The 21,366-nt window shown below is 42.7% G+C and overlaps 1 protein-coding gene across 3 annotated transcripts in view; it reads right to left on the reverse strand.

Moving 5' to 3' along the window:
• dachd (dachshund d) overlaps positions 1-21,366 on the reverse strand; it is a 121,906-nt gene that overhangs the window by 46,939 nt on the left and 53,601 nt on the right. For 2 of the 3 annotated variants that reach the window (XM_053627733.1, XM_053627732.1), the window contains exons 2-4: positions 11,264-11,379; positions 5,607-5,708; positions 1,737-1,898 (exon numbers count right to left, since the gene is read on the reverse strand). In XM_053627733.1, the coding sequence (XP_053483708.1) occupies positions 1,737-1,898; positions 5,607-5,708; positions 11,264-11,379 (380 nt within the window). The remainder of the gene's footprint in view (positions 1-1,736; positions 1,899-5,606; positions 5,709-11,263; positions 11,380-21,366) is intronic. The other variant, XM_053627734.1, reaches the window with a different exon arrangement.

A 21,366-nucleotide genomic window follows, 5' to 3' on the forward strand; every position in this document is an offset into this window, starting at 1 on the left:
TGAATGATTTAGAGCCCTACATTCAAGATGCATAATATGCGCAGGAATAGTACATATTAGGAATTCAGGGTCTAAAAAAGCAACAACAAAAAAAGGCAAACCATCACTCTGCTTGAACCAGACCGCAGCGCAGAATGTTGTGTTTTTTTAATTTTTTATTTACAGTTCTGTTTTTTTTTCTAGTGAAATGAGCTTTCTGGTTTACCGCAGTCATGATCGTATGAGCTGAGAAAATGCACTCGGAGACGAGAAAACACCGTCTATTTAACTCAGAAACCCTCATTTACGTGGCGATTAATCGCCGAAAGAAAGAAGCCGCAACTCCTCCCTGGTAGGCTGAATAAAACCAGCCATATTTCCCCTTCTTATCATGTGGGTGACTCCTTCTGGCCACCCTGTCACAGCAGAGTGCTTGATATAAACAAGAGATTGCACAGACATCCAGGAATCAATATTAGGATGGCTTCAGTACCAAACATCATTTGTCTCGGCCCCCGTTTCTCTGACCAAACGAAGTATTAATTCAAATCATAAATCTGAGGGTGATTTAAATCCCGGAATGAGAGGCCTGCCTGCCTTTAATGATTTATTTTCTACATTTCTGCGAGCGAGAGATTTGTCCATACGTGGTGACAGGTCACCTTCAAACGCCAGAGGCAGACTGTTCATCACCATGCAGACTAGCATCTCATCGCTGCGAGTAAATATTAAAGTAAAAGAATCCAATTGATTGTGGATGGGCTGGAGAGGCGTCGCCGCCATATATTTTACTCACAGTCACTAATGCCTCTCTCCTCCTGCTACTCCACCCCCCCTCCCCCCCACCCTCTCGCGTCAACGCAGGGCCCCGAATTATTATTCTTCTGGGAGCAGGCATGCTCAAGGTTACAATTTAAATTGTAAAAAGATAAAAATAAATAAATAAATAAATAAATAAATAAAAAAAAACAGTTTCTTATTAGCTTCATTGCCACAGCCTTGCCTATTCCGATTCGCATTTATCTCTATTTCAGTGACCTCGAAGCCCCAGCGTTGTTGGCTGTAGACTGATGACCTCAACGCCGACGCGTTCTCTTTTGTTAAATCTGCTCAGGACGCTTCCTGTTTGGACCAAATACACGGTGTCAGATGCAGCTGGGAAATCCTAAACACATGGCGGATATATTCAGGGTGGAAATCGCGCGGGGAAATTCAGCTTAGGGATTAAAGGTATCATATGTAATGGATTTGTGTTTTTTTTAATTTTTTTTTTTTACACTACGGTGTGATTTTCACAAAGAAACGGCTTTAAGTAACGTCGCATTAAAAAAAAAAAAAAAAAAAAAAAAAGGGATCTAAATGTATCTAAAAAAAATAAATAAAAATTATTAATTGAAACAGGACATTCAAAGGCAATTTTCTCCACCGAATTAAATTAGTGACTTACTTAATAGCTATTAGCTGAGTGCTCATGAGTGCTTTTAATTTGTTGCTTCTTTTAAAAAAAAAAAACAAAAAACAAAAGAGCTCTACCTGGTAATTACAGGGCTGATAAACAAATAACGTTTGTTCGCAGGACCGCGGCATGTCGTCATCTCGAAACGTAGAGATTTCACACAAACCCCAGACGTTAATAATCCGTCACTTACCTGCCAGTCTTACAATTTCAGAGCGGTTTAAAACTAGAAACAGGCCGAGCTGTGACACAACATATCTCGGAACTTTAGGAGATGAATGATAGATAGCGTGCGACTTACCCACGCTGGAGCCGAGGTCTCCGTTCTCACAGTCGGCGCCGTGCTGTGTGCTGTTGGCGTGGTAACTGCTCATCACCTCCAGCTTGATCTTCTTCACTTTCATGGCCTCTGCGATGGCGGCGTTGGTCGCGGCGGCTGCGGCGGCGGCGGCGGCTGTCAGACCTGCAAAGAGAAGGCGAGAAACCTACCTGGTGAACTTAAATAAATAAATAAATAAATAAATAAATAAACAATAATAAAAAAAAGGAACCATGCTGATTATCGTATATATATATATATATATATATATATATATATAGATATATGTGTGTGTGGATGTTCGAGAGAGTGAAGAGAAATTATGCATGTCATCATACTGTAGGCCTCTGAGTAAGTGAGCGGTTAATATTTAAACAGATCGGAATATCCGGATACGCCGCGCCGTAGTCTTCGGAGAGAATATTTGACAAACTGCACGGCGCAAATCAATTCCAGTGATGATAAAGACCGATGATCTTACGGGTAACAGTAGAGACAATGACACGCATCACTTTGGAGCTCCCTGACACCGCGTACGCTCAAACTACCGATATGTCAGGTGATCTTCCTGGATGTGCCATAAGTGGAGCATCACGTGACATAGCTTCGTCATCAGCACGGTTCGGTCTCTCTTATATCTCATACGACCGATCGTCACAGTGACAGGATGCTTTCAGTCGGAAGTCTGACTGTCGTCGGCGTCGTCTCTTATTTCTCTCGTGCGCGCTCTCGCTGTCTCGCTGAATACAGCGCAGACGCCACGGTGCTTTGATGGTGACAGATGGCGTCGGGATAACGTTTCAGAAGTGACATGTTGCCATGGTTTCTGTTTGTAAATAAACGGGTTGGGGGGTGTATGACAAAGTGGAAACAACAAACTGGCACCGGGGAGAAGCTTCTGATGCAAAGCAAACACACACACACACACACACACACACACACACACACACAAGAATTCTTAGCTTAAAGTTTCTTGCTTCTACAGTACATCAAATGATTTCATCGACATGACTCGACTGTCATTCATACGGCACCTGAATGAGTACGTGGACGTGGCGATTCTAACTCCTCGCCTCCACCGTCGGTAATAAGCGAGCTCCTTTGTGTTCAACGTACTTAAAAGAGACACAGGAGACGAGGAAAGAACGAGCGAATTGTCTCGCTGTCTTTTTTGTCATTTTCTGATACACCTCAGCGACTTCCACAGGCTGAAAGACGGAGCCCTGAAAGAAAGAAGCCTCGGATTCCTAAATTGAGATGAATGGAATGACGTGAAGGGATGAATCAGAGCAGAGGTTTCCAGCTGCAGTGCTCGCTGAACACGGTCATCTCTGTCTCATTCCGTGTGTACAGTAAATACACCGCTGAGTGTGCGTACAGTATGTCAGTACTACACTACTGAGAGAGCAACAGGGCGGGGTGGTGGTGGTGGTGGTGGTGGTGGTGGCGGGATCGTTGTAATACGTTAACGACACCATTAAACATCCTGTTTAATGAGTCTGATGAGCACACAATGAAGTCGCCAGTGTTTCAAAGACTTCTTATGGTTTTAATTGGGAATGGTTAGCTGTTTTGTTTCAATAGGCCGTGTTCAGAGAGGATGTAGTACTGAAATCGTGCACATCGGCATTCAGACCTCAGACATAACTACTGACTTACAGTAAGTGATACTCAGGAGTTACTCACGAGGGAAGCGTGATTTATATGATATGAACCTGGATCGTCTTTTTAAAGTGCAAGGAAAGTTGTTCTGTTTTTTTGGGGTTGTTGTTGTTTTGTTTTTTTGTTTTTTTTTTTTACACATCGGAGGAGGCGCGTCTTAATCGAAAACCTTGCTTATCCCTAGGGCCAAATGTCTATGGATGAAATTACTGTAGGATTTAAATGAAAGTGAGCTGTAAGTGTACCCGGTGAGTGCTCGGATAGATGATCCTGCATGTCTTCTTTACGGGATAGCGCATCGAATGAACCGAAACATTGCTGTTTACGTTATGAAATCAGACAACTGAGCACTGAAAATAGCGGATTAAAATACACACACCTCGATTTAGTATCTTGTGGCTTTATTATGTTGTGTGCACAATTAACTATTAACTCATAAAACTCATATGGAAGCTATATTAGTCAACGAAACCAAATCTGCGGTGATTAATGCGATAGCTACCATTAGAATTATTATTATTATTATTATTATTATTATTATTATGCAGCAATATGTCGGCATTATGTTACAGGGTGTCCAAAAACTCAGGAACCAATGGGAAGGTGCTCAGATCCAAATGTGTTGAGCAAAATCAGCAAAAACAAGATACGGTGGCTGAGGAAATGTGGAAAGCGTAAGAGTGAACATGCGTTGTCAATCATAAATACAAAAAAAAAAACCCAAAAAAAACAACCAGTTCTTGACTTTTCGGACGCCCCGTAGACCGCCATTAGACGTTTATTTCGGTCCTCGCCATCTTCTCAATGTATCTCGTTGCACGAGTCGTTTTATATATAAATTCTTTCCTGCTTTTATGCTACGCCGTGCTACATTCGACAGCTATTTCCGTCTTCGGTCTGATTTTATTCCCGGCTTAGAGACCAGCGCTTGTGTTTAAAGGTGATGGTCAAGACGCTATTGATAAACCCCATCCTGGATGCTTTTACGAAAAGGAAAACGTGACGACGTCAAAGGTGTGAACTACATGCAGAACATCTCAGAGCATAAGCGGGTGCTTTGGCCATTTCTGAATGCTGTGCGTAAATATTCACATAACTTTTGGTAACGTAAGCCGTTATTTTTAAAAAAAATAACGTGTCCGTTTCGTCTCACGTACAGTGAAAAATTCCAAAATGATAACATCGCAACACAAGTGTGGTGCATCAGCAGCTAACGCCTATCGTCCCGGTCGTTTCATCCCGTTCGGGTGCGGACGATTGGTAAATTGATCGGCGCTCGGCTGTCACGTTTCACCGACGCGACTCGATGCAGCCGTTAGCGCCCGTGCGTCCGTGGGCTAAGCGCGCAGGTCTGGAGAGATCGAGCATGTGGCATTAGTACACCACCCCGCTTCCTCAGCAGCTGATAGGCAGATGGCGCTGGGCACTGTGTGCAGCTTGGGACGAAGGTGCATCTCATTTCCTGGCCTTGTTTGCATTTTAGAATACATCAGGACCATATTGACGTACAGTATACATGATGTCAGAGCGGCCACACTCGTTTGCTAGCACGCGCTGCTGTTCCATATGCATGCCCCCCTGGCCGCACGTGAGCTGGGTGAGAGAGTGCTACTCCTCGCCGTAATGGATGTGGCCTCCAGTCCAGCTGAAGGTCAGCTTTCATTTACGTATAATCAGACAGAGTCAACTGTTTTCTAAATAACATGCATGGCGCAAAAGCGGGCGGGGAGGTGCTGGGGTTGGGGGAGGGTAAATAATCAGTTCTAGGATGTTTTGTATGATGAATTTGGCCATTCTGGTATTTTAGCAGCCTTCTTATTGGAAATCATACCACACCTCAGCAAGCCCTCACCTTATTTAATACGATCTCAGGATGACCAAAGTGTGAATGCTATTGATAAACAGATTACCCGAATTTTCTGCTTGAATTAGCTAGAGTTCACTGTGTACGCATAAAACGTGCTAATTTCTATTAACAGGCACTGATTACCACCCGAAAACAGACTCGCTATAGAGGATTATCGCTTGCAGTAGTAGTAGCTCTCCTGTAACGGCCATCCCAAATGTCCACTCTTTATCCAAACATCCCACTCCTTCCTCATTTGCACTCATTAGCATGCATGGCAACAAGTGCAGAGATTGCACTGTTTAGATTTTTATTTTTTTTGGATTTTTTTTGGTAAAAGTCACCTTTAAATAGCAGCTCTCGTGAATGGTCTTCGTGTCCACGGAGGAATCTCATCAGCCGTAAACAAACAGCCGAGGTGTCCGGCAGTCCGGGAGGGGAGTCGCCTCACAAATAAAGAATTGCATGGTACTGTCAAAGTGTGCACCAAAACAGCAAATAATGGAGATGGGGTCTGATCATGGCCCTTGAAGCAGCTGTCATATTAAATAATAATGAAGGATCTATTAATATGCAAAGGAACCAGCAGCAGACTGGCTTAACGCTGTCATGCCTCGGCATATTGTCAGAATGTTCATTATTAATTAACATGCAAGCTGCCCCATACCTGTGCAATGTCAGAACATTCTTCTAACAAATACTGAAAGTATGTGCCCCTTCTACTAATAGTGTAATTAAATTAAAATCAGATTAACTTCACATCAGTACACAAAAGAGTGACTCAGTAGCGGCAGTGCTTATCTACTGCCTTTTCAGCCCTTAATAAAGACGGAAGCCAAATCGCGCTAGATCGATCAAACGCCGAGACAGAAAGGGTGCAGCGGCATTCCAATGCGGAGTTCGGGGTTGGGCGGAGAAACGTGAACGCGGCACGCTCGTTTGCATCGCAAACCGCTGAACTATCGGTGGCATGTAAACTACCGCTCCTGCCACGGACGGGACAGAGGAAGCCGGATTTAATCTGACTGATGTGTTTATGACAGGGTAATTTCACATCTGGAAGGAGGAATATGTCGAGGTCGAAGGACACACAACATTTCATTAACCCCATCTGACGTGGACTCTCTGGCGGTCGGCCGCTGTCCGGTCCCTGACGGAAGACGGCCGAGAAAGATAGAGCGATAGCGATACACTTCAGCTTTCACGTTCATCCATATTTGCCCACGTACGCTCTTTCAATCTGGATCGTCATCGGGTTGGTAGCACTGCGCAGCCTGGTAATACAAAGTGATTCGGGATGAAAATATTTCAAAAAATATTGGGACTTAACACGGTTTCAGAGATTCGTTAAGACTAGTGTATTTTGGTCAGTCAGATTGGTGAAAAGATTCTGTGGGATGACGTGCCATTGGGCATCTGATGCCCCCGTCCGCTTGCATACGAATTACTGTCAACACATCTATTTTTGGTCATAGCTCCACATGAAAGCGGCACGGTGGGGAAATGTTCATACTCTCTTCTCACTCTTTATAGGGGAAAATGTATGTCTTTGAAAACGTCGATACGCACGCTTATCGGTGTTTCGCATTTGTTATGAATGTGCTAGGACTCCATATTTATTATGGCGGCCGACCGGTTTTGTTACGCTGCGGTAATCGAGTGCTTATACGACGATGTCTCTGCAGTTGAGTTTAGCTAGTGCTCCTGAATCAAATGCAGAAATCTGTTCACTTTGTATTTAATGTTGAAAGAGTAGGTCGAATTCATCCATCATTCCATGTCATTTTCATTGAGATTTTTTTTTTACTTTTTGCCATGTGGTATGTAAGATCAGAGAAGGAACTCTGGACTAGATTTCCCAGCAGCCACTGCACCATCATGTCTCATGACCACCTTCGTTCACGTTAACGAGCACTTACGGGTACTCACAGCACTACACTGGTTGTCTTAAGTTTGTCTTATTTTGCCGTTGTTACGTTGCCTAGCTTTATATTTTTTTTAAATCTGCACTTGCATCCTAGTCGCATTCCGTGTCGTGACACCATGAGGGGAACCTCTGGCCGTGTGGGTGTTTGAGATAATTTACGACATACTGTACTATCCCTGATCTGGCATGTTCGAGTGAGCAAATCGTTTTAGGTTTTCATGTGGAGATATTTTCCTTCATGTGGACAGAATTTCTTTTTTTTTTTTTTTTTTTAAAGACGGAGGGATGAAATCCACCTTTTCGGTATCCGCACACATCTGGACGGGGCCTGGGAGTGCGGCACCTGTAGTACTGAGGTCTTCCTAACTCTTCACGAGAGATAATTGTGCGTACACACTAACAAGGTGATTTTAGCATTTAAAAGGGAGTACGTTCATCCTTCTGAGAATCAACAGGGAGAAACATGCCCTCCTTTTCCCACAGCCCAAGCTGAAAATAAAATAAACAGCATGCAACATAACTTTAATATAACGGTGAATGAAAGCTGCGTGTATACGTTTTGGCAGATCACTTAGCCCGGAGCACGCTGCAGGTTTCCATGCTGTCTGATCATTTTCGAGATTCAGTAGGGACATTTTTTTTTTTTTTTGCCATTTAATTTGTGTTAAATGGAGTCACCTGATCAAAACTGAAAGGGGCAGGGTGTAAAACAGCAGGGCGCGCTTTTAACAACCCATCCTGTAAGAAGAGGATGACGTTCTGCAGAAGAACGTCTCGAGATCTGTCTTAACTGCAACTCCACAGCTGAAATATCTGGCAGGGTCTCATTAGAAATCTTTCATCGAATGTGCTGAGAGTGAAGGATTACAGATATGGCATGTTATAACCGCTTCTGACACTTCATAAAGAATGAATTAACGGTGTAATGGCACGTGCTGTAGTACTTGCGACGTTGCCAGATAAGCAAATTTGCAGTAGTTAGGCTCTATACGGCGTGATCCCGAAGCTGTGTGACACATCGAAGACGGCGGTGAGCAAATGTAATCCGCATCGTGTCCACGAATACAGTACGGAGGGGTTTTTGTTTTTGTTTTTTTTTTTAAATATTCATTGCCAAAAATCCCAAACACTAATGATTTAATCCACGAACAGGACGCCTTCTGATCACATGTCTCTTTTTGCTCGGATACAAACATACGTGTACTTCCACAAACAAGCCTGTCTTGCTTTGCTGTATAAAAGCAATCTTAGTACGTATCGAATCCATATCCTCGTGTCTGAAAAGCGCGTCCTTCGCCTTACGCCTGGTCGATGTGACGCTTTTCCAAGAAGCCAGTGTGCGGATCATATGTACGGTGTTGGCAGTAAGCGATATTCGAGAGCATGGCATGGTTTAGCATGGCACTGTATTGTAATCTAACAGGGTTTTATTCAATAGTTTGGTTTAGGATACGACACGAACACGTTGTGCCGTTATTTTGTTTGCACCAGAACGAACACGCTGGGTCAAAACCTTGCACTGCATGCCCTCGAGTATTCCTCTACAGTTGAACTAAGAGCTAAGCTAATTCAGTTCTCGCTAATGTATTCCGCTTCTTGTTCGGCTTAATTCTTAGATATATCCAAGGAGCTAAAGGTTCTCACGTGAACGCCTGCTAGTCACCGCGTCACATTCGTACTCGTCCATTATTTCTCATAGGGCTCGATATAAACGTGGCGCTACTAAGACGATTATCTCCAGCCACGTATTCGCACCCGAGCTATCAAACAACCCTGAAATGCTAACATGCTGCCGGATTAGGGAATTAGCTGTCCATTAAATATTTTGACAATGCCATGCAGTGACAGTTTAATGGTAGACGTCCACACCATGCTCAAGATTTTTATTAGATAGATCTTCACGTAATGGAACCGGGCCGATGAATGATTCATTTCAGTTGTGTAACATAGATCATCGCTAGGACTCTTAGCATTAGCATTACACCTGTAATCGCATTCCTGCTAGGGAAGGTTGTAAATAACGCGCTGTCTTGCAAAAGAGCTGAGCGGCAGATTCATTAGTGCGATAAAATCAACTCTAACAAGATTTTATTTATTTATTTTTATTTTTTTCAAGTAATAAATTGTAACAAAATAAACAAAGGAATGAGTTTCTTTACATGAAGGTTCCTTTAACTAATATTACTGACTTCCTTTTTATTTATTCCGGTTCATATTATCTTTGAACTTCCATTCGTTTTAGCTGTTAATACAACATAAACATCAGGGAAGTTATGAGCATGTGCGTAAAGGATGTTAATTTGCTGATCTGGGGTATTCAGGCGTAAATATCGGACCTCGCGTCAGCGTCAGTCCAATTTTGGCCGTTAACAACCACAAACGTGAATTGAGTTGGTTGTTCATATTAAATTCAATTCAATTTGATTTATAGAGCGCGTTTAACAGCGGACGTCGTCTCAAAGCGGCTTTACAGAAAGATATAAACACAGGGTAGAGATTTTAAGCGTGTGAATTTATCCCTATCGAGCGAGACAGTGGTGACGGAGGTGAGGAAAAACTCCCTGAGATGATACGAGGAAGAAACCTTGAGAGGAACCGGACTCAGAAGGGAACCCGTCCTCATCTGGGGAACTCTCTGAAATGTTGTACGTACTCTATATCATGCAATACAGTCTGTGTACTGCTGGTCACGTCACTTTTTTTCAGGTTTGTAACTGAACGAGTACGGCAGTATGGCGAGGGAGTGGCCTCTTTTCAGCTTCCCTACCAATGACAGCACAGGAATGTAATAACAGTTCAACTGTTCAGAACCATGAAGCCTTTCTTTCTGCCTGGCAACCTTTTGCAGAGAGAGGTGTCGCTAAATAAATAAATAAATAAATAAATAAATAAATAAATAGAGGAAAGAAGAACGATCCCGTCACATGTAAGCACAAAAAGCTGACCTGTCGGTGTGCATGATGAAGGTAAATACATGCACCAGCTGGACAGATTTGAATGTGGAAGTCTACGTTCGTACAGTATGCGAGCGAAATGAATCCCGATCATTGCGCCCTCGTCTTTTGGCGGTCATATAACCCCGTGATCGCGTACTACTTTATAACGCCGTGTTGCTTTTCTCCTAACTGAAATGTCAGGATCAGAGCACCTGTCATCCTATTGAACGCAAGGATTGATATTGGGGTTTTTTTGTGGGGGGCGTTTTTTTTTTAACGTTTTTTTTTTGTAAATAAGAGCACGGTCCTCTCGTTCTGTTCGATTCGAGTGCCCTCTGAGTGTCTGTTTCCAAACTGATAGGCTGACCCTGCTCGGATGGAGAAGGGAAGAAAGTCAGCGGTGTACTGATGCCAGTGTTTGGAGATTGTTGCCTAGTCTGTGTGCTGGGTTGGAATTCCAAATACACCCACAAGCACCGGATCCATTATCGTTTACGAAGGAAAATCTGCAAGTGCTGTGAAAATAGGAGGGCGGCCCTTTCACATCGCGAAGCAGACGAAACGAAGAAAAAAAAAATCGGAATAAATCGAACGATCGCAATGTTAATGCGATTATTATATTAAACTGTAGGTGCGAATGTTGTATTAAGCTCGAATTAGTATTACAGACAGGCAAAAATCTGAGAAGCCAATATGCAAATTCGTCGACTTTCTCGCATGGAACATCAAAGCTGACCCAATGAAAACCAGCTGCAAATAGAACAAAAGCTTCCACTGTAATAAGACCTGCTCGAGGGGAACTAAAGGCACATGCAGCTGCTGTTGATTCTTGTGGCGATAAGCTTACTTTCGTATAGCCGCCTATGTACATGTACAAGCAGTGTGGATTTAATCGGGCTAATTAAAATCCACTCAAGGCGGAATGCGGCATCTAGCGAAATGATCTTGGAGAAACGAACTCTCCGCTCGAATTTATCCTGCCTTATCTGAGGCAGGTGGACGAGAGTAGACAGCAGAGCAGTGTGAATGGTCAGCCGGTATGACTGGTAGTTTGGGTGCCGCTGTCAGTTTAAGCCGTGTGCCGTTGAACAGATGACCAGAAGAATCCCTGAGAGGATGCAAGGGCCAAGTGTGTTACCTGTAGGGGGAATCATTCCCGGAGACATGAGGCCCGGCACTGAGTGAGGCATTATGTGAGGATTCTCTGGAGATGTAACACTCTGGGTCCTCTTCGGAGGCCTCCCGGGTCTTGAGCTAAAACAAAAGTGACGATGGGGGAGGGGTTAACACAGGGGGTGAGAGGCCAGAGAGAGAGAAACGGATGGAGGGAAAGCAAAAGAAAAAAAAAAAAAAAACGAACAAGGAGGGAAAGGGGGAAGAAGACGAGAGGTTAGCGTTAACATTCGGACCACTCCACAGCACAATCCCATTCCAACGCTAACACGCACTGTAAATAAATTTCTTTTCAAGGACGGTTGCTTTCTGCAGCTCGACATAATAGACTTCCATAACTAATTAGATTACATGCAGGAATTCATTCCCTTTATTGAAGATCAACTACTTTTTGATGCATAATTCATAGGCTGTACCTCGTTACCTACTCCTCGGTATTAATATCCCTACACTATTCGAATTGCCTCGTTTGCATATGCTAAGATCGGGGAATGCTGCTTTCGTCCTGGAAATTACAGGTTAACTTCTTATAATTATTGTAGGCAGGCCACTATTGATTTATGAGACTTTTAAAACCCAAATATGTGTAGTTCTTGTAATGAATGATATGTTAAGGTTCTTCAGGAAATTAAAAGGCAATGGCTGCCTTAGGAAATGTTCTGCTTGCTTGATTTAATGTGAGACGTAGCTGGAAGGTAGTGTGACAGAATGATTCAGGCCTGTTGTACATTCATGATGGGAACTTTTATTACTGCAAATGAGTGACCAAGCGATGATTAATGACAGAACAAGCTCAAGCTCAAGCTGATGGCGGGAAAAATGCCCCTCCAAGCTGATTCGCAAATACATCTCGCTCGTTATGATGGTTATTGCGTCCGCGTGCAGAGATTAATATAATCACATCGGAGGCATTTTAGAAAGCAAAACAGCGTCTGCTTATGCGGAATGGCGGAAAGCACGTCGACCTGATGTCGACCTGTAGACATGTAGACGGGGAAGAAAAAACACACAGAAAAAGAAAACACAGCAGGCTCGCTGGTTAGGAGCTACACGGAACGATGTCAGCATGTCGTGCACATACACGACTTTGAGATACAAAGGATAAAAGTACGGTGGGGAAAAAAATAAAGGATTAAATGCATTTATCGTCATCTACAGTCAGGATAAAGCGTAAACACTTTCTAAACACGATATATCACCCCTTTGCAAGTTACAGAATACTACCCCTTTAATTCTTGGTCTAGGACTGCAGGAACCTACAGCACACCGAGCTTGTTGTAGGGACTGTTTTAGTAAACGTGGTGAAAAAAGTAAACCAAAGCATGCGCTTACAGGCGGCCATATCACATGATTGTAGTCACAACACAATTTAGGATACTATTTTACAATCATACGGGTCCAGACTCAGGGTTTGTATGAAAAGAAACCTAGAAACTCACAAGACAAGAGACACACCGATTTTTTTTTATTATAGATGCCGCTCTGACAAACCAACAGCAGCCTGAATGGAACTTTAGTGATATTTTAGAAGGTTTTCTGCATGCAAGAAGGAAAGATAGTGGAATTCTTATCCAAAACAGCCACGGAACACCCGAACATACCTGAGTCACGCTTGCACATGCACATTTCACCAAAGATCAGCCAGTAACTCAGTCAGACAGACAGATCATCTACACAGTCAGACAGATAGACAGTCAGTTAGACCGACAGACAGAGAGCCAGACAGTCAAACAGCTAGACAGATAGTCAGACAGACAGACAGACAGATAGTCAGTCAGATCATCCACTAGACAGACAGACAGACAGACAGTCAGTCAAACAGCTAGACAGATAGTCAGACAGAGAGATAGTCAGACAGACAGATACTCAGTCAGATCATCAACTAGACAGACAGAGAGACAAACAGACAGATAGTCAAACAGATCATCAACTAGACAGACAGTCAGACAGATAGTCAGTTAGACAGACAGACAGACAGTCAGACAGTCAAACAGCTAGACATATAGTCAGTAAGATCATCGACTAGACAGACAGACAGACAGATAGTCAGTCAGATCATTGACTATACAGTCAGACAGACAGTCAGTCAGTCAGTTAGACATACAGACAGATAGACAGACAGTCAGTCAGATGGACAGTCAGTCAGATCATCAACTAGACAGACAAACAGACAGTCAATCAGTTAGACAGACAGACGGATAGTCAGACAGGAAAACAGCTAGACAGATAGTCAGACTGGTAGACAGACAGCGATATAGTCAGACAGACAGTCTGTCAGATCATTAACTAGACAGACAGATAGTCATACAGACAGTCAGACAGATCTTTGACTAGACAGACAAGTAGACTGGCAGACAGACATACATTCAGTGAGTTAGATAGACAGACAGACAGACAGTCAGGCAGACAGACAGACAAGCAGATAGATAGATAGATAGTCAGTCAGATAATCGCCTAGACAGACAGATAGACAGACAGTCAGACAGCTAGAGAGATAGTCTGTCAGGCAGACAGACAGACAGAGAGTCAGACAGGAAGTCAGAAAGACAATTAGTGAGTATAAGCTGGTCCTGATGATATCTGGTTAACAAGTATAGAAATGAAGTTTGCCTTCATTTAAAAAGTATTTTTATATTCACTCTCCAAGCTTCACTGCTGCACTGAACAGCTTTCCATAACATTTATTCATTAACTGTATGAATTTCTTTACCAGGTACACCCCAGGTGAATGAGTCACTAAGAGCAACAAAAGAGCTGAAATTTGGATATTTGAAGTCTCTCCGAAACCGTAGGACTGAAGAATTTCTGACAATATTTTCCTATTTCTCTTTCCTATTTATCAACAGACCATCCATCCATCCATCCATCCATCTTCTGTACCGCTGATCCTACACAGGGTCGCAGGGAACTCGGCACACAGGGCGGAGAGCACCCCGGACGGGGTGCCAATTCATCGCAGGGCACAATCGTACACCCATTCACACACTACGGACAATTTGGAAATGTCCGTCAAACTACAATGCACGTCTTTGGCCTGGGGGAGAGAAACTAGAGTACCCGGAAGACGTTGAAGCTGAAGCATGGGAAGAACATGAACTAAAATCCCATCAACTTAATAAGCCACTCCGTCTTTCGGGTCGATGATAATAACTCCACATTCTGTGAAGGAATGACTGATTACACCGAAAGATATGAAAATATACTCAACCATACAGCAATCGCCAAGTGTTTGGACAGACACTATTACTATTACATCGCTTTACTTGCTCTGATGTCTTTTTTGCTCCGCCTTCATTAAACAGCAGATTTCAGGAAGTGATTGAACGGGGCCTTCATGGAGTCAAGGTCTGATAATACTTTTATCAGTGACTAAACCGAGTCTCATTTTCATGACCAAGAGCAAGGCCCAGAAAACGGCGGTTCTCCGCAGAGACTCAAGGCCTTTTTAAGGCTCACTTATTCGCATTCCATTCTACTCTATCATGCGCATCAGTTTTGCACATTTAAAGACTGGGCAGATGAGCTGCGTTTCATTACATTTTATCATGTTTTATTCCTGACAGCCATGAAATTGAAACGGAAATTCTTCATTCCGCTCACTAAAACAAGAGAGGCCATAAACTCGGGGCAGTAGCCTCATGAGTGAACACTTCTCCATCGCGCCGAGCCTGAGGCCATCCAGAGCACTGTACAAGGTTTATTATCACAACGCCATCCTCACAAAACAAAGGACAACAGAAATATAGACTGAACCAGACTCCTTGATTCAGGAGACTGCAACGCATGGGATAGAGCTATTGCTAAAATTCTATTAAACAAAGGGGCTGTGTTTTTTTTCTATCGAAGTCAACGATGGGTATCGTGTGCCTCTTTTGTTTTACATTTACCTAAATGACAGCAGTGTCTTAAGGGGTAAACATGAAAGCAGGCCAAGAGATGAGCTTGCATTTTCTTTATTAAAGTAAGGAGTGGATTGCGTGTGTTTTTTTTTTTGTTTTTGTTTTTATTTTTGCTTGTCGTGTGAAAAGGGAACATGCACGGGAGAATCCTCCGCCCAGTAAAAAATGGCGTACCTGCTCCCACAGAACTATCACTTTGATCTTCTGAGGGCAATCGCTCGCGGTTTTGGTGCCATCGGTTCAATGTACAGGGCTGAATTATTTATGGAAAGTTTCAGAAGTGCGCACGCGATGATGATGGCCCTTTTCCCGCTCAATAACAAAAAAGCAAGGGACCTGAAACGGACGGAAAAAAAAAATTCCACATCGACTTGAACTTCAGCAAGAGCTCAGGGCTGGGAACAAATGGAGTCGTTTAATGTGAAAGCAGTGCTAATACGCGGGTGCAACACATCACTCGGTGGACGTTTAGACTCTTCGGCGTGATCCTGAGCTCGGGTTACGGTCTGTGCAGGTGTTTTGCATGTTCTCTGCATGTCCATGTGGGTTTCCTCCTTCTTCCCACATCCCAGTTCATCCAAGTAGGTGGACTGCTTACACGAAATTGCCCCTTGGTCGGCCTCGTGCCCAGGATAGGATTCGGATCCACCACAACCCTTTGTGGAATGAATATATAAGCCGTTTACTTCTCACATACACAATACTGGACTAAAAAGTTGTTTATGAGAAAACCATTACATTATATCTGACTCGCATTCAATGTGATGTGTCTGTGCTGCATGACAAACTTCCTTCATGCACAGCTGACTCCATACGAAATAGCTTATATTATATAATAATGTGCCGAAAAGCATACCAAATGATTTTTACTGGATACTGTAGTCGTATCACCAGCGTTCTCTATTCTCTGCCACGTTTCTGCAGCCTCTGTATAAACTACTGCCTACCAAGAGCAGGAGGAGAAATGGATTATTACAGACGGAGCAGACAATTTGTCAAGCTGTTGGTACTGAATTCTTAAATAGCCTGGCACAGAAAAATCCTGAAAAGTAGGCCATTATACCACAATGATTGTTCATCGCCTCCTCCTCTGACTGAGGTACTGTACAGTCTGATACTGTAAGGCTCTCTCATCATCATCAACGCTTCTTTCAGCCATATCTGATAAGGAAGGATGTATGGATCTGGTTTGTTATTATACGTTATCTTGTAGTAACTGATCCGACTCTCTGCAACGATACGCTCACAAGTTATACGGAAAGTCACAGATGTGAAGGAGATATGCTACATGATCATTCAAGACCCTTTTTGAGAGCAGATATGTGTCATTGTTTTGGTGAACAATGAGCCAAGGTTACACATGTCAAATGTTACAAAGCACTGAAGATATGTGAGACGTGTTGGAAGGACGTATCTTCCTTTCATTCCAATTACTGAGTCTATTTTTTTTATGGTTCAATATATTAACATCACGTATGTGATGGAACACGGAACCTTGTAGAGCTAAGGGCTTCACTTGTATCTCATATGTACAGTTCGTTTTGTGATGGTGAAGGTGTATATGGCATATCAGTGGACCGGGAAATCATAAACTCTGAGCCTATCTAGACTGCAGATACTGAAGCTCACTGCTGGATCAATGCATCCCTACTCACATTCTGTTCAAAATGGAGTACTGGATTTTTAAAAAAATATACATTTTTGTTCATTTAAAGTCAGTATCCTGCAAAAAATGGCGTCCATGGAAGAGAGGCGAGGTGAAAACCACTGCTGACCCAGAAGAACATTAAGACTCGTCTGAATTTTGCCAAAACGCACCGTGACGATCCTCAAACCTTTTGGGAGAACGTTCTGTGGACTGATGAGTCGAAAGAGGAACTGTTTGGAAGATAGGCGTCCCGTTATATCTGGCGTAAACCAAACACCGAATTCCACAAAAAGATCATCATACATGTACCTACGGTCCAGCATGGTGGAGGTAGTGTGATGGTGTGGGGATGCTATGGTGCTTCAGGGTCTGGGCAACTTGCGGTAATTAAGAGAAAGATGAATTCTGCTCTCTACCAGAAAATCCTAAAGGAGAATGTCCAGTCTTCAGTCCGTAAGATGAAACTCAAGCGTAACTGCATTATGCAGCAAGACACTGATCCAAAGCGTAGGAGTAAATCCTAGTCCTAGAAGAACGCGAAAGACCGATCTCCAGTTATCGGAAGCGTTTGGTTGCAGTTATTACTGCTAAAGGTGGCACAACTGGATTCTTGGTTTAAGGGGGCAATTAGTTTTTCACATGAGTGATAGGTGTTGGAAAACTTTTTTTTTTTTTTTGCTTCAATATAAATAAATAAACAGAAACTGTATTGCGTCTTTACTCAGGTTGCCGTTGTTTCATGTCGTATTTCGTTTGACTACAAATGATACCTTTGTACTTTTTTTTTTTCTTTCCCCTCTCTCAGTGATTTCCATCTGACCAATAACATCTGAAACCCCCGAGCCCCAAAAATCCGATCAGTCAGAATATTATTACAACGCGGACACACTGAAAATGCACGTCGCTGACTGGGGCGGCTCTGACTTCAGTGAAAGTTCATTGATTTATGTTGTTTGTCATCGAACAAAAAGTAAGAAGGTTAAATAAGCAAACACCTTTCTTCTGTCTGTGTTTACTCTCCAATCACCGAGCGTAGATTTCTGGCTCCAATTTAACAAACATAACACACAGCTCTTGCCCCCGGGCCTGTAAAGTTCAAAATATGCTCCAAACGTAGGAATTCTCTCCTTTTTTTTTTTTTTTTTTTTGTTTTGCAACCCTGGTGAAAAGAAAATAGCGGTGAACTTTCCCTGAACCGTGCTTCCTTTAATGGCCTCGCTCCATGTTGACCTAGGAGTTCACTTTGGAACACGATCCTCCCAAAACCCACCACACTGCTAAAGCAATCAGATTACAGCCACACACAATACACTTCTATTTCAATACCTCGATGCAATAACCAGCAATAATTTAATACACCCTCTCATCTGTTTTTCCCCTTCCATTTGTTTTAAACAGGAAAGGTGATATGAGGGGAAACGCTGCTTAGCACTTAGCAAAACACATTTTAGGTCCTGTGTGATAAACGTGTGCCACGTCGACTCTATTTAGACCGAAGAGTGACGCGCCAGCAGGATATTCAGCATGGAGAACCTCTAATAATATATAACCGGTGAAAATGGTGGGCTCAGATGCCTGATAGAGACATATTTTGACATCCCTGGGTGAAACGTTAACCTCTAGTCAGCGCTTGTTCAGCCGGAGTTTACCGAAAGAACACCTCGCTTTGATTCGCTTCAAATGGAGCAATTAACCTTTCTTGCCTAGCTTTTGTTTGCCGTGTGGAAAAGGTAAAGATGAAGATATTTATTCCATTTACTCACAGTGTACCAAAACAAGCAGACGAATCACGGCGTCCGGGCCTCTGTAAATACAGCTTCTACCGGAATCCCGCCAATCAGGCCTTATAAAATATTAACCCGATGTCGTTGCCCTTTTCAAATCTCTCACACGGAATGTCCTAATTGTTCCTTTTCTTTATCTTACCCCAGCAGAGAGTAAATAAATTAACAAAATAGCTTTTTATCACATCACCCCTTCAATAACCTTTTAACTAAGGGATTATCACTGGTTTATTTTTCATTTCATTCCCAGCGATAGCAGGACATGCCTCATTGATTACTTCGCTCAGGTGGTGACCAGCACAGAAAACAAGGACTCGGCGAGAACAGTGAAACGCTGCGGCCAGAGGAACGCGTATTCGGACGGATCTGTCTAACTTTACACTGGTCGCTGAAGTCGTAAGACTTTATTCGGGTTGACGAGGCGCGATAATCATTACCGTTCTTGTTTACTAGTGGCAGATGTTGGAATCATGGCCATAAAGCAATAAGTGCTCTTTATTATATGGTATGGCAATATAACATTCCTACAAAGAACAAATTACACAGTATAGCACTGGGTCAAACAAGGGTTAGTTATATAAAAAAAAAAAAAAAAACAAGATTATACATCTATATATAAAAAGTGCTCCAGATTGCACATGTTCTAGACATAGCATGCACGGTCAAGCATGCTTTGCTTTGCAAAAAAAATCAAATAACTCTTTAATAAGACACACAGTCATGACGGCACCTGCATGTCTCCCAGGATGTTTTCAATATAAATTGTAAAAAAAAAAAAAAAGGGCAAAGCACTGGAATTCGGCATGTTACTTGACACTTTGTAGCTATCACACTCCTCTCGCACCTGTGTGCAGATGAAAAAGCTCACAAAAGAGGTCACTGTGGGCTACGTGCTCGCCCGCTCCTCTGCCACCACGGCATTCATCAACCCCAGCTCAGAGTTTTATCTCTGCCTTTATTTGCATTGAGCTGCTGTTGCTTTATCTCCATCGGCCTGCTCTCTCACACCTGTCACATAGCCCCCCTCAGCCAGGTAGCCGCTGCAGCCTTATCAGATCCAGATAGATGGATTAGAGTGAGCACTCCTTATAAAGCCCTATTTGCAAGGGTTTTTTTTTTTTTCCTGTTTTGTTTTGTTTTTATGAGCAGGAACAGCTGCATCCGCTGGTAACCGGTGGACTTTTGTGAGGAACAATACATTAGATAAAGTGTAGACAATCAAAGGCAGTGGTTACCTTCAGCGACAACGCTAACACTAACAACACCCAGCACCCGACTTTAATGTAGCTCACCTCCCTATCCTTCACAGGTCCAGCACTTGAAGTGTAACATTTACAGACAGAAAGAGCGAACGGTTCTAAAAGTGCCCTTCCTGCTCCCTTTGTGTACTGCACTCTCTGATTAAAAAGTCACTGGGCAGAACCATCAGATTGGTGCCGCGGCTGCCGCAGAGGAACCCACGACCCAGTCGTTTTCCTTCCTTCCTCCTCCTTATTTACATGGCTGCGTCTATCACAAACCTCGGTCACAGCAGCTACAGATCAACAAACAATAGCCAATTAGTCTCGTTATCAGACTACTTAAGACAGATCTTGACTGAGCAAAGGCGTGGAAACAAAAAAAAGAGTAAGATCTAAAAAAAAAAAAAAAAAAAAAGAAAGAAGTGATAAACCGCTGCTTATTTTAATGCATCGTTAAAGGCCCAGTGCGAATTCTGTAATTGTGTTCCATAATTGTAAAGCTTAAAATTGTTTTGTATCAGTTCTATTACCACTAATAATGAGGCAGCGGCAGACGCTCCACATCCTGGGAATTGATGAAGAATGCCTAATTGGTTGACTTTTCCGTGCCTAATGGACGCTTCTCTTAATTAAAAAGATACTGCAGAAAATGTTATAAATCTGATACGGAATCAAAGAAAAAAAAAAAAAAAAAAAAAAGATAAACGAAGTTAATCAAATGTAAGTAAATGAACAGTTCCAGGAAAGTCAGAGATTAGCAGATATGATTTCCAATCCCAATATTTATTAATTGCAGTCACTTTGCTTAACAAAATCGAACCGATCTTATCTTTTAAAAAAAAAAAAAAAAAAAAAAAACTGCGAGGGAATTTCATCTGAAGTGCTCTGACTGATCCGGAAGCTTCCATGAGCTGCAATGCATATGAAACAAGTCTTTAAAACAAGGCTTTAAAAAACTTACTAGTCAGGGTGCCTTTGAGGATATTTAATTAAAATCTAATCCTGCATTCATTAAGGCTCACATAAATTAAGCTGTCATTCATAAGATTTATGGATTCTCATTTGCATTTTGCATACAATTCATCAATTACTCAAGTATGAAAGGAGCACATTTCCCTTGGAGCTGCCTGCTGCCCTGCCAACATTTGAAATGAGAGAAAGAGCAGGACTGTCAGGCATTCGAAACAAACTTTCCTCACAATGTCTGTCTCCTGATTAATCTAATTTCCAAGGCATCCCTTTACAAGATTGTACACAGTCCAGCTGCAGTTTTCAATTATATCTCCTGTCCTCACTGCTAACTTTGAATGGGAGATAGATGTAGCGTAGGGCAGCTTTCCAACCCCTGGTCTGCTCCATACTGCAAGCCTGTTTACTCCCATCTTCATAAATTAAAAAAAAAAAAAAAAACGGAGAGTTTTCGAGGCGAATGGAAATTGTGTGGGGGAAGAAAACGCCGCCGATTTTATCCGGAAGGCTGTCAGGCAAAAGGCTTG

This window comes from Ictalurus furcatus, chromosome 6 (genome assembly GCF_023375685.1).
Source record: "Ictalurus furcatus strain D&B chromosome 6, Billie_1.0, whole genome shotgun sequence".
Lineage (NCBI taxonomy): Eukaryota > Metazoa > Chordata > Actinopteri > Siluriformes > Ictaluridae > Ictalurus > Ictalurus furcatus.